We start from the raw sequence: 13,215 nt of genomic DNA on the forward strand, positions 1-13,215 counted from the left end.
ATAGGTGCTTTGAAAGAGTAGTGTAGGGAGTTAAAAATACTGAGTGAAAATCAGGTCTTGTCTGGGGAGTGGCTTGCAGGTTTCCCTACTTAAGTATTGACACTCAAAGTGCTGACAGAAGGTTAAAGAAGAACTACCAAGTAAGTTGTGGTGCAGAACATCCAGTGAGGCTGCCCCAGTCACATGTGACAAGTCCAGGTTGACATGGGCTGTGAATATAAAATACTGGATTTGGAAGACTTAGTACTAAGAAGAAAAGAATGTAAAATGTAAAAAAGTAAATTTTGGGGACTTGCCTGGTGGCGCAGTGGTTAAGAATCCGTCTGCCAGTGCAGGGAACACGGGTTCAACCCCTGGTCCGGGAAGATCCCACATGCTGCGGAGCAACTAAGCCCGTGCGCCACAACTACTGAGCCTGCGCTCTAGAGCCCGTGCATCACAAGAAGAGAAGCCACTGCAATGAGAAGCCCGCGTACTGCAATGAAGAGTAGCCCCCGCTCGCCGCAACTAGAGAAAGCCCACATACAGCAACGAAGACCCAACGCAGCCAAAAGTAAATAAATTTTAAAAAAAGAAAAAGTAGGGCTTCCCTGGTGGCACAGTGGTTGAGAGTCCGCCTGCCAATGCAGGGGACGCGGGTTCGTGCCCCGGTCCGGGAAGATCCCACATGCCGCGGAGCGGCTGGGCCCGTGGGCCATGGCTGCTGGACCTGCGCATCCGGAGCCTGTGCTCTGCAACGGGAGAGGCCACAGCGGTGAGAGGCCCGCGTACCACAAAAAAAAAAGTAAATTTTTTGTATTTACAACATGTGGAAATGATAGTATTTGAGACAGTTGCATTAAATAAAATATAGTGTTGAAATTAATTTTACCTGTTTCTTTTTAATTGTGGCCACTGGGAAATTTTAAATCATACCCTGGCTGCATTCTGTTTCTGTTGGACAGCCCTGGGCAAAGGGGCAGACTAACCCATGTCCTGAAGGTGGAGAGAGGGACAGCACCTCTCCCCTCGTGGTGTCTGGAGGGATAGCACTCATTGGTTCAGAACACATTGAGGGCTTTTAAGTGCCTACTGTGTGCCTGCCACCATTCTAAGGCCTGTATTAAATGTGGAGTAATGGGGGCTGGGGAAGGACTCAGATAAGATGACCTTTGAGCTGAATCACAGAGTGAGGGAGAAGGCAAGTGGATTGAGGAAGTGCACCCCAGGAGGAGGCAGGAAGGAGCCCCGACAAGCACAGAGCAAAGTTGGAGCAAATGAGATGAGGGAAGTGGCTGGTGAGGGTCCCAGTTCAGAGTTAGGATTTCACTCTGAATGAAAAGTAAGCCACAGCAGGTCCCAGGGAGGTGAAGGGACCTACTGTTGAAAGGGTCGCCAGACTTCCCTGTGGTCCAGTGGGTAAGGCTCCGCGCTCCCAATGCAGGGGTCCGGGTTCCATCTCCGGTCAGGGAACTCTATCCCACATGCCGCAACTAAGACTCCCACATGCTGCAACGAAGATCCTGCGGGCCACAGCTAAGACCTGGCTCAGCCAAAGAAAGAGAGAAAGAAAGAGTCTCTCTGGAGATGATGGGAGCCCAGAGGAGCTGGCAAGAGGTGGCAGTGACGTCTGGACTGGTGAGACAGTGTGATCTGGCATGTGTTTTGAAGATAGAGTAGGCAAGATTTTGTGGGCTGCAAGAGAAAGAGAGATGTCTGGGATGGAATCGACATTGGCTGGAAAGACGTGGCGGGGGAGAGCTTAGTTTTGTACAGTTAAGTCTGAGATGCTTGGGCCTCCTTGTGGGGCTCTAGGGGGATAGCAGCAGAGAGGTGACCAGGACCTGCAAGGTGTCCAGGCACGGGGCTGTGTCTTAGCCTGCAAGCAGCCCCTGCAGTGAACGGCTCAGCAGCAGCCCTGCTGAAACAGTGTGAACAGGACAGGAGGCCAACAGGGGAGCTGTCACAGCAGTTCCAGAGAAAAGAGATGCAGGAAGAATAACAGGGACCTAGTGAAGGCGGACGATGGCAGGGTGGTGGGACAGGGGTCAGGGGCCAACCGCCTGCTGGGCCAAGGGGGCGGAAGGGGGCTGCCAGAGCCAGCATTGCCACGTCTTCCAGTTTTTTATTGGAAATTAAATTTTTATTGGACATTTCAACAAAAGGAATTAATTTGCCAAACATTGTGTGGCCAAGCAAAACATGAGATCTACAAATTCCTGATTTTGATCCCTAAAGGGTAGTTCTCCAGCCCTTGCCTGGGAAGCCTACTTTCCTCAGTGCAGTTACCTGTGCACACCCCAAGATTCTGACTCGGAAGCTCTGGAGGGAAATCCACAGCATGCACCCACGTAGTCCCGGGGCCATCCTCCATCCCCAGAGCGTCCCCCAGCCCAGTCAGGAAGGCCTGGCCCCGACAGTACCTGTGCTTGGACATCTCCTCCGATACTGCTCCTCGACTGGATTCATCACAGCCCATCCGCACCCCACACAAAGCACCTGGATTCATCCTGCAAACACTCGTACAGGGCCTACTGTTTGCTAGGCACTGACCTGGGAGCTGTGGATTCAGCCATGAACAAAACCAGGTTCCTGCCAAAGGCACTCACGCTCCAGCATGTCCGTGTCCCTGGAACGAAAAGGAGCTAATTGTTGACCAGACACAAGCCATTCATGGCTCCAGAAAGGCCCGGTGATGCTGGATGCCCTCCCGCATTAGAAATGATGTGTCCTACCTGGTCCCCACCCCGGGCGATGGCACAGATCACCTCTCCACGCTCCCCTGCCCACCCACACCCCTGTGCTGTGGCCTGGGAGAGCCGCAGGGCTGCTGCACCTGCTGGGCTCCTCTCTCCCTTGCCGAGTGGCCAGAGCAGGCCCACAGTCTGGCACCTCCCTTCTTTCTCTTCCCTGTGGCCATGTGATAAGAACTGACATCTGGGTTTGGGCCCAGCTGGCCCAGCCTCAGCCCTGTGCTCGACCCCAGCTTGCCAGCGTTCTCAGCACTAGAATTTGGAGCCCAAGCTCATTTCACAGTAAACTATTATGCGTTTTGCTTTCCAGTTACCATAGCTCTGTGGTGTGTTTTCCCCAAAACCTCAGGAGGAAGAGGAACTGTGGCAGAAAGCAGCATTCAGATATTCCTGGGGTCCCCGACCTTGGGACCACCGGAAGCACCCGCCAATTTTTAAAACTCTGTACCCAGTACTTTTCCTGTAGTCCTACCTGTTTTGATGTCATGTTAGAGTCAAAATGTCATGATGTATTCTTTTAATGAATTCATCACAAATCCAAGTAGGAAGCTTGAGAGTAAAGATGTCTTCCTAAGACTTTGTTCCTAGTAAGGCTGTCCCACACTTGCACAATGTTTTATGTGATGAATTTCAGCCTGCAGAAGGCTGGGGCCTTGCTCAGCTGGGAGGTGAACATGAACTCATTCAACAAACGACTGGGTGCCTGCTGTGTGCTGGGCAGTGTCACAGCCACGACAAAACACGAAGATCTCTTAACACTTTCACAGTCAGTCAGGACTTGAAGCACCGTTTGGTGATAACGTAACTGGAGTAGAATATGCCAGAAGCTTTGCTAGGCAGACACGTTCAAGTAAGTGACATGACACCGCCTGCAGCCCCTCTCCTTGGATTTGTGAAAGAGCCACGGACGTCCCTGGAGGCCGTGTTCCTCGCCATCCCTGGAAAGCAGCCCTTGGAGATGCAGCTGAGCTCTGCTGGTGACGGTGGATAGGACAGCAGCCCGCTGGCTGGTACCAGTCCTGCAACTAACCACAGTGCTTATTTTCCAGGATGGTAAATTCAGAAACTTTTAGTAATGCTGAATTCAGTAAAGACTTTATATTAAAAACAAACTCCCCAAATTGTCCCTTGGTACTTGAAGTTGTCTTAGCTGGAGAAGGGCCCAAAAGGAATAATCTTTTTTTTTTTAATGGTCTTCTTTTTTTTTTTAAATTGAAGTATGGTTCATTTACAATGTTGTGTTAGTTTCAAGTGTACAGCAGAGTAATTCGGTATACGTATATATACATATACATATTCTTTTTCAGATTCTCTTCCATTAAAGGTTATTACAAGATATTTTATATACAGTAGTGTGTATGTGTTAATCCCAAACTCCTAATTTCTCTCTCCCTGCTCCCCGCAGCCCCTTTAGTAACAGTAAGTTTGTCTTCTATGTCTAGGAGCCTTGTTTTCGTTTTGTAAATAAGTTTATTTGTATCATGTTTTAGATTTCACATATAAGTGATATCACATGATGTTCGTCTTTCTCTGTTTGACTTACTTCACTTAATATGACGATCTCTAGGTCCATCCACAGAATAATCCTGAATCTAAGTTCCCTTGTTAAATGTGTGATGCTTGTGGGGAATTCCTGGGTGGTCCAGTGGTTAGGACTCCACGCTTTCACTGCCCAAGGCCCGGGTTCAATCCTTGATCAGGAAACTAAGACTCTGCAAGCCACACGGTGTGGCTGAAAAAAAAAAAAAAGCATGACACTCATAGATATCTTTGGTAAAAAAATAATTCTAGTTACATAAGAATTGCCATGTTTGGGCTTCCCTGGTGGCGCAGTGGTCGAGAGTCCACCTGCCGATGCAGGGGACACGGGTTCGTGCCCCGGTCCGGGAAGATCCCACATGCCGCGGAGCAGCTGGGCCCGTGAGCCATGGCCGCTGAGCCTGCGCGTCCAGAGCCTGTGCTCCACAATGGGAGACGCCACAGCAGTGAGAGGCCTGCGTACCGCAAAAAAAAAAAGAATTGCCATGTTTGCCTTAGACCACAGCTTGCAAAGAGAGGTTTGGGGGAGGTCCCCAAGACTCTTTGTGGGTGTCAGCAAGGTAAAACTCTCTTCCTGACAATACTAGGAGGTGTCTGTTTCCCTCTGTTCCTGAGTGCACACGCGTGACGTGGGACAATGACGTCCCTCTGACAGCTGAGGAACATGCCTTCCTGTGTCTTAAACATTTCTCGGTTTTGACATGAACATGGTAAACATCAATAGATACAACCCACATAATCAAAAAGTCTTGGGCTCTTACGTAGTAGAATCTACATATTTAAAGGCTTAGCTGGAGGAGAGGGTGGTGCAGCTGTGAACGCGCCAGGCCTGCACTGACCAAGCACCAGTCATGCCAAGGTCAAGTCCCAAAGAATATAAAAACATTTAAAAATAATGCATAGGGGCTTCCCTGGTGGCACAGCGGTTAAGAATCCGCCTGCCAGTGCAGGGGACATGGGTTCAAGCCCTGGTCCGGGATGATCCCACATGCCAGGGAGCAACTAAGCCCGTGCGCCACAACTACTGAGCCTGTGCTCTAGAGCCCATGTGCCACAACTGCTGAAGTCCACGTGCCTAGAGCCTCTGCTCCACGAGAGAAGCCACCGCAGTGAGAAGCCCACGCACCTCAACGAAGAGTAGCCCCCGCTCGCCACAACTAGAGAAAGCCCGCGCGCAGCAACGAAGACCAAACGCAGCCAAAAATCAATCAATCAATTAATTAAATAAAATAATGCATAACGTGTATTTAATACATGAACAGCAAGATGACCATGACTACGGACTCCGGAGTGGGTGTGTGCTCCATCTTTTGTAGACAAGATCCCACGGATCCCTCTCCCACGACAGTAGTCGTTAAGAGCACACACTCTGGCACCAGACTGCTTGGGTTCAGACCCCAGCTCTGCCCCCTATTAACTGTGACCCAGGGCAGCGCGTTCACTCAGGGCCTCGGTTTCCCCACCTGCAATGGGGGATGAGAGAACCTACCTGGCCGGATTCTCACGAAGAATAACCCACCCAGCATGGTTTGCACAACGCAGCCGACACCTGTTAACCGTGACCACAAACCTAAGGAAATGCTCACATTCGTGCTGGGATCGTCCTTCCCATATTTGATTTCTAGAGTTGCCCTGCATCGAGCTCCAGTTCTCGGATGCCCACGGGAGCGAGCAGGATGCACAGGCGCTCGGCAGCCTGGGGGCCGTGGCTGGGCTGTGGGGACTGCTGTTCCCAAAGTGCCGCGGTCCAGAAGACGGAGCTGCGTGCCACCAGATGGGCGGGCGGGAACACAGCAAGGAGGGAGAGAGGAGGCTCGGCCCTGGAGATCACGGGGAGATGGGAGAAGGTGAAGCAGCGCATACAGATGGAGCTCAGCCCAGCCTCAGGGGCTCGTGGGCTCGCACATGGCCCCGGAGCTGTCCCGCACGTCACTCAGGCACCTGCCGATGGGTTTGCTGTGGAGGACGTGCCCTGCCCAGGCCCGGGCTGCAGGGCCTGGACGCCAGCCGCCCGGCTCCTGCACTGACCTCAGCCTAAGAACCAGCCCCTGCCTGCTTCTCGGGGTCCTGGGCGGGTGCTCTGCTCGTGCACCTAACTCCCACGATATGGTAATCTGGGGACCGCGTGGGCATTCGGTGTTACAGGAATTAATACAGTTTGTCACTGAAACCCAGATTTACGTCACAACTTTAAAGGGGTTCTAAAAGGACCGACGTGCACGTAGACGTGCTCTAGCTGCCCCTGGGCTCCTGTGTTCGGGGCTGTGACCCCTGTGGCAACCGCGAGTTCCGGCCAGGCCAGCTTCTCCCCGTCCATCCTCAGGGTGCTTCAGTTCTTCCCTTCTGCCAGTAGAGACGGATTGTAAACACAGTCTACGGGATTTGTTTTGTTTATTCTGTTTATTAAACTGTAACCTCATATAGGATTGCCTTAGGGCCCAAGTAACAAATAAACTGTCAAACGAAATAAAACATACAGCAGCAGGGGTGGAGAAGGCAGAACCCAATTTGCACACTGTGATCCGAGGTGTCTGTGAAGCCAAGTATCCTCCTGTCTCCGAATAATCTCCAACTTGACCCGACCATCTCTTGTGCCCTCTCCAACCAGGGCTGGCTGGAGGGGGCACAAGAGGAATTCCGGAAACACAGGACCCCTTCGGGGAAGCTGCTGGGAGATCCTGGTGCCCGGCTGCCTGTGCTGGTCTATCTTTTCAACGATCCACGGGAGAGGGGGGAGTATGTGAGCCATGGTTGAAATTCTATATAGAAGCAGCCACCTGTTCCTCTGTCAAATCAACCCTGTCAGTCACAGAGAAAAGGCAGCCGCGCCTGCACCCCTGAGCCTCGTGGCCGCTGCCGCAGCAGCTTGTCCTGGAGGGAGGCCTGTCTGAGCGCTGAGCCCTCGCCTTGCGCCGCATCTGCGCTGAGGCTGTCCTGTGTGCTGACGCTGTGCTCGGCCAGCCTGGCCTCCCTGGGACTGCGAGGCAAGCCAAGCGGCCAGCCACTGGGGGAAACTGGAAGCTCCCCAGGTTTCCAGGGCCTCCTGGAGACCAGTCCCTGTCACCGCACCTCCCGTCCGCCCACGCAGGGTCTTCCTGCCCTCAGCACCCAGGACACAGCCATGCAACATCTGTCAAAGGCAATTTCAGTTTATACCACAAAAATCTCCCTTTCTCTCCAGTTCCTTCCTTCTCTGCAACTTCTTTGGAGGCCTGTCACCAATCTCCAATCTCCCCAAAACTCGCCCCCAGAAACTCCAGCCTCCTACCCATCTCCCATCAGCTTTGCTTTGGACCAGTAACAGCACTGGTGTGTTTTCCCCATCCTCTGCCTCTTTCATCCTTTCTTTTGAGCTATTTTTGTCCTTTGTCCTCCCTACAGAATATCGAGAATGGGCCAGCCACCTCTGAGTCTGAGGGAACGGGACAGGAGTTCGGAGGAAGGTGGGTTTTCCTCAGTGGGCTGGCAGGAAAGGCCAGGACCTCTGCAAGCGCTCGCTCGTTACTGTCTTTTCCCCGTTTTGCTGTGACTGTCCAACTTCAATGTGGTTTGTGGAACATCTGCAGAGGCAGGCCCGCCACTGATGTGCTGATAAACCATTAACAGCCACAGACCCCTGGGGTCCAGAAGCAGCCAGCCGGTGGCCACTCTGTGTCTTAATATGGAAAAGCACAAAGGCCTGGGACCGTCCTCCTTCCAGGAGACGGCATGCTCTGTCCAGCGGGTGAAACGGAGCCTCTCCGTGACAGCTGCTAGCTGTGTGTTATGGGCACACAATCTGGCTAGTGGCTACAGGATCCCAGAGCATCCTGTTGGCTGCAGGGCACCTCCAATGGGGAGCTCCCAGGAGACAAAACACAGAACAGTGAGGCCTTCCTTCTTTCCTTATCCTGTCATCCCCCTAACAGGTAACCCGAGGGACCAGAGACATATCAAGCCTATAACTTTCAGATACTGGCTGTAAGATGGACATCCAGACACGATCCCTCTTTCCTGCCAGCGGAACCCAGACAAGGCTTCTGAACAGGTGCCAGGGCGTGGAGGTCAACACTGGGTGTCTGGTTGTGGCTCCCAAGTGGCTAAAGGACCTGGACAGGCAAACCCCAATGTGAACAGACAGAAAACCCACTGCAAACTCACACTGTAGGAAAGGGGTTGGCCCCTGACAAGGGAACGATGGGGGTGCCCACTCACTGCGAATGGATCTGGAGGCTCCCTTGCAGTCTCCCTCTTTGCTGTGGCCACGCCCGCTCCAACCACAGCTCGGAGGGTGCTGGCAGCACCGTCAACTCACGCCTCGACTCCGTGACCCCAAAGGCAAAGTCCTCTCCCCGTTTGCAAACAGGAGTCCTAGGAACTCCCTCACGGTCCAGTGGTTACGATGTGGCACTCGCACTGCCGGGGCCCAGGTTCAACCCCCGGTTGGGGAACTAAGATCCCACAAGCCATGTGGCTCGGCCAAAAAAAAAACCTATGAGTCCTAAGGAAGGACTTGGGGGATGACTGTCCTCTCCCTGAACTACCCAACGTGGTGACTAGTGTGACGCTGCAAAGGGCTAGGGCCACACGATGGGTAGTGAGGAACCCAGTGGATGGGCTTTACTGAGCAGGTATAAACAGCAGACATCTTCTCCAACCATCACTGCGGGCAGCAGCCTCCAAGCTGGCCCTCGATGACCCCTGCCCCCTGGGATTCATACCCTTGGGTTGTCCCTCCCATGTGGCACCACATTACGTGAGAAGCCCATGGAGTCACACGGTGAGGAGCTGCTGCCACGGGCCAGGAGCCAGGCAAGGGCGTTACCTTGGACACTTGGCAAGTTTCAGGTGACCACAACCCCAGGCGTCACCTGCACTGCAGCCTGGTGAGAGGCCAAGCACTCAGGAACCATGTGGTAATAAACACTGGTTGTTCTAACTTGCTGAGTTTAGGGTAATTTGTTACACAGCAATGGATAACTGATATAATCAACAGAGCAAGTGGTTAAACTAATGAATTTGGCATGTGCTGTCCAGAACTCTGGGTGTTAACACAGACCTGCCCTTTCCAGGCCCCTCCTAAATGTCTGTCCAGAAGCCCACGCCCACGTCTGGAGAACTATTGAGGAATACATAGCTACTTAGTCATGTGCGAGTTCCTGGACAGGTTTTTTGCTAATAATAATGGACTTTTCTCCTTTCAATAACAAATCTGATATTGTGAAATCTTGTTGTACGTGTGAGTAAAACCCAATTAGTGAGCCATACGAGAAGAAATCATTTCCTAAGAAAGATGTGCAGTCCAGAAACAAAATTTACCAAAATGCAGATGACTTTATTCAAACATTCCACAGGGGAGTGTATTTTATAGATGACAACCTAGCATTTTGCAAAGATCTAGGTACAGGCCAGGTCATTCAAAGCTGCAAGACAGCCTCAGCCCAGCAGCTCACCACCATGGGCACAGTTAGTCATTACCTTATGCGACAGCCAAAGGGCTCCAAAGACCAGGCCCGAGTGTGGAGTCACTATGCTGTTTTAAAAATTTTTATTGAAATATAGTTGATTTACAATGTTGTGTTAGTTTCAGGTGCAAAGCAAAGTGATTCAGTTATACATACACGTGTATATATAAATATATATGTATACGTATATACATTCTTTTCTATTTTTATTGTTTTCATATTTATTTATTTGGCTGCGTCGGGTCTAGTGTTCCTGGTGGCACTCAGGCTCCAGAGCCCGCAGGCTTAGTTGCCCCGAGGCATGTGGGATCTAGTTCCCCAACCAAGGATTGAACCCCCACCCCCTGCATTGGAAGGTGGATTCTAAACCACTAGACCACCAGGGAAGTCCCTATCTATTCTTTTTTTAGATTCTTTTCCATTATAGGCTATTACGAGTTACTGAATATAGTTCCCTGTGCTATACAGTAGCTCCTTATTGGAACTGTGATTTAAAAAAAAAAGTTTAGCACTTTAGTTGCAGCCAAGCTGCCTAATTTGTGAAGAAGCAAAAAATTATTTGCTCTGATATTAATAACAGAGCTTATATCTTAAAACCAAAGATGGCCCAAAAGATCAACCTCTGTCCCAGACTGCTAAAGTGTTATTCCTATTTTACAGACAAGGGGACGGACAGATGTCCGCAGAGCAGCTTGCCTGAAGCCCCTCGGCTGACAGCTGGCGGCAGAGGAGCCCAGCAGGGGTCACAGGGACGGCAGCAGGACGAGGCGCCTTGCTCCCCTGCCCTTCCCGCCTGGTGACAGGGAGGTGATACAGAGGCCTAGACAAGCCTGGGCCGCAGTCAGTTCACCATGATGGCCTCTGACACAGTTAAGGGAAGCCAAGCCCAAAGGTCCTGAGGTGCACAGGGTTCCGAGAGCTGAGGAAGTAGAATTGAGTAAACACAAGTCACAAGGTACAGAAAGAACAGAGAGCAGGTGACCGACAGGAGTGGCTCAGGAAAGTGAAGGCGGTGCCTCAGGAGTGGGGCCCGGGAGGAGCCGGGTCTCCTAAGGCCACCCCCCCACCCAGGTCCTTCTCTGCCAGGGTCCAGGCCACTGGGCATCTGAATTCTCTAACTGAACCCCCATCGCCCGAGGCCACTGCAGTGCTGGGACTGAGCAGGGCGGGGTTCAGAGTCAAGGTCCACCTCTCACCTGAGGCCTGGGTTGCAGCCAGCTCTCAAAGCCCAGCTGTTCAGTAAATGTGTTTGGATGAGTGAATTAATATTTCCCAGAACCTCATTTCCCACCACATCCTGGATGTGGACGGCTTCCCAGCTGATGAGCCGCTTTCATGTATTTTCATTGCATTTTATCTTTACAACAACCCCGTGGGACACCCAGTATCAGCCTCACTCTGCAGATAACTTTATCCCCATTTTACTGATGAGAAAACTGAGGCTTGGAGAAGGTAATCAATTGCTCAAGGCCACAGACTCAGAAGGACAGAAGCCCGCACTCCTTTCCCAAAGCCCAGCTCCTGCCATCACCCTGCACTGCTTCCAAATGAACCTCCTGCAAAGAGCTTAGATTCCAATACCACTTTTTACTTCAAACAGTGTTAACAGGACTGCATCTTACACTCTCCCGAAACACGTTCAAATTTGTTAGAGGCTGTGAGTCACAAATTCTCTGTGCTGGGTGAGAAGGGAACCGGGTGAGGGTGGGGCTCAGCCACTTCCTGTTAGGGCGGCGTTGCACAAGCTCTGATAGGGTGCAAGGGGGCCAGAAACTACTGGGAAGCCTGGTCATGGTTACGGGACTGGTCTGGGGAGAGTGGACAGGAGAATGTGGGTGGGACAGTTTAACCAGTGAAAGAAAAACGGTGAAACAGTGAAGGAGGACACCGGGGAGGATGGATGGATTGTTGAGAGAGAAAGTGAGAAGGCAGGCAGTCCAGCTGTGCAGGACAGGGGCAGCCCCCTCGCCACAATCAACCACACTCGAGAACCTGGCTGCCAGAGGGGGGACCTATAATCAGGACGCTGCATTAAAAAAAAAGTCCCTAAACCTTTGCAGCTTCAGGACCAACGGGGCGGTGGGGGGGGGGACACATATGACCTTTACAGCCATAGGGCGAAAAGCACAGGCCCTGAAACCAGTCAGACCATCTCTGAAACTCTGTGCCATTAATTCTTAGCTGTGGCCTTGGAAAGGTTACTTTAAAGTGTTCTGAGTCTGTTTCCTTATCTGTAAAATAGATGTAAAAGCATTTACTTTGCACACTTGTGAAGATTAAAAGAATGTTTGATACACAGTCAGGCACTAGCTGGCCCTCAGTAAGACTGGTTATCGTCTAATGACCTTAGGAATTTGGGGATTACAGAAAAACACACAAACAAACTTAAATCACCATAACACAATCAGCAGTCTCAGGGCTAAGGGTTCAAGCACCAGACCTCCGGGGGGCTGGGAAAGAGGCGGGGACCCTGGGGTCCGGAATCCCAGGGATAAAACCACAGCAACCCCGCCCCCCCCCCGCCTCCCAGGGATAGAGCGGACTAAGTCCCCCGGGCTGTGATCCTGGTCTCCAGAGCTGGGCACGACTTCCAGAGGGAGTCAGCCTGCCTCCAGGAGAAAATAACAGTGGACGAGATGGTTACCTCTCCAAAATTAAGCATCTGTAGGCCAAGATTGCCAGCCGCCTGCGCCGGGGGGCTCAGCTACCCTCTCCTGAAGTCCTTGCTCTTACCCTAAGCCCCTTCCTCGTCCGCTCCGTCCGCAGGACCCTCCGGGCACCACCCGGGCAGGCTCTGCGGCCAGAGCCCGGACCAGCGAAGCCCTCCTCCCCTCGGCAGCACCCTCTTCGCGCCCAGACCGCGCCGGGGTCCAAGGGTCGGAGTAGGGGTTAGGGTCCAGGTCTGAGGGTCGGAGTCGGGGTCAGGATCCGGGTCTGAGGGTCGAAGTCGGGGTCAGGGCCGCGGGCGGCCCTGCCATCTGCGCACGCTCCGCGCCCCTCGGGCTCCCTCGCTCGCTCTGAAGTCCCGGGACCCGCTGCGCCAAGTCCCTACGGGAGCGGCGGCTCGGCGCGGCGTTCCGATGCCCTCCTTGGCTTCAGCTCTACTCGAGGCGCTCCGCACAAGGTGGCACCTCAAACCGCTAGAGAACTCCAGTCGGATTAGGGGTGCAGCTGACGCCGCGTGCGGCGCCGGAATCCGCGAGCAGGGGACTGAGGCTTGGCAAGCTTGACCGCGCAGGTGCCCCAACGAGGCCCGGACCGCGCAGGCGCTCCGAGGACCGCCCCCCACCCCCCGCGCCCCGCCCGACCGCGCAGGCGCCCCGAAGAGGCCCCGACCGCGCAGGCGCCGCTTGTGAGTCAACATGGCGGCTGCGTGTCTGCTGCTGCGGGCCCTCCGCCTGGGTCCGGGGCCGGGTCCGGGGCCAGGGCCGGGGCGGCTGCGGGGCCCCTACTCTGGCTGGAGTCCAGGCAGGTCCGCCAAGACCGGGTGGAGGTGGCCG

At 53.1% G+C, this 13,215-nt stretch overlaps 1 protein-coding gene across 1 annotated transcript in view; it reads left to right on the forward strand.

The window, feature by feature from the left end:
- The first annotated feature begins 13,067 nt into the window (after positions 1 to 13,067).
- The window catches only part of SPG7 (SPG7 matrix AAA peptidase subunit, paraplegin), a 30,961-nt gene continuing 30,813 nt past the window's right edge, over positions 13,068 to 13,215 (forward strand). The window contains 1 exon segment of the mRNA XM_024735607.1: positions 13,068 to 13,214. Within this exon segment, the coding sequence (XP_024591375.1) occupies positions 13,078 to 13,214 (137 nt within the window). The 5' untranslated portion in view covers positions 13,068 to 13,077.

This window comes from Neophocaena asiaeorientalis, unplaced genomic scaffold, assembly GCF_003031525.2.
Source record: "Neophocaena asiaeorientalis asiaeorientalis breed wild unplaced genomic scaffold, Neophocaena_asiaeorientalis_V1.1 scaffold40, whole genome shotgun sequence".
In the NCBI taxonomy this organism is placed as follows: Eukaryota; Metazoa; Chordata; class Mammalia; order Artiodactyla; family Phocoenidae; genus Neophocaena; species Neophocaena asiaeorientalis.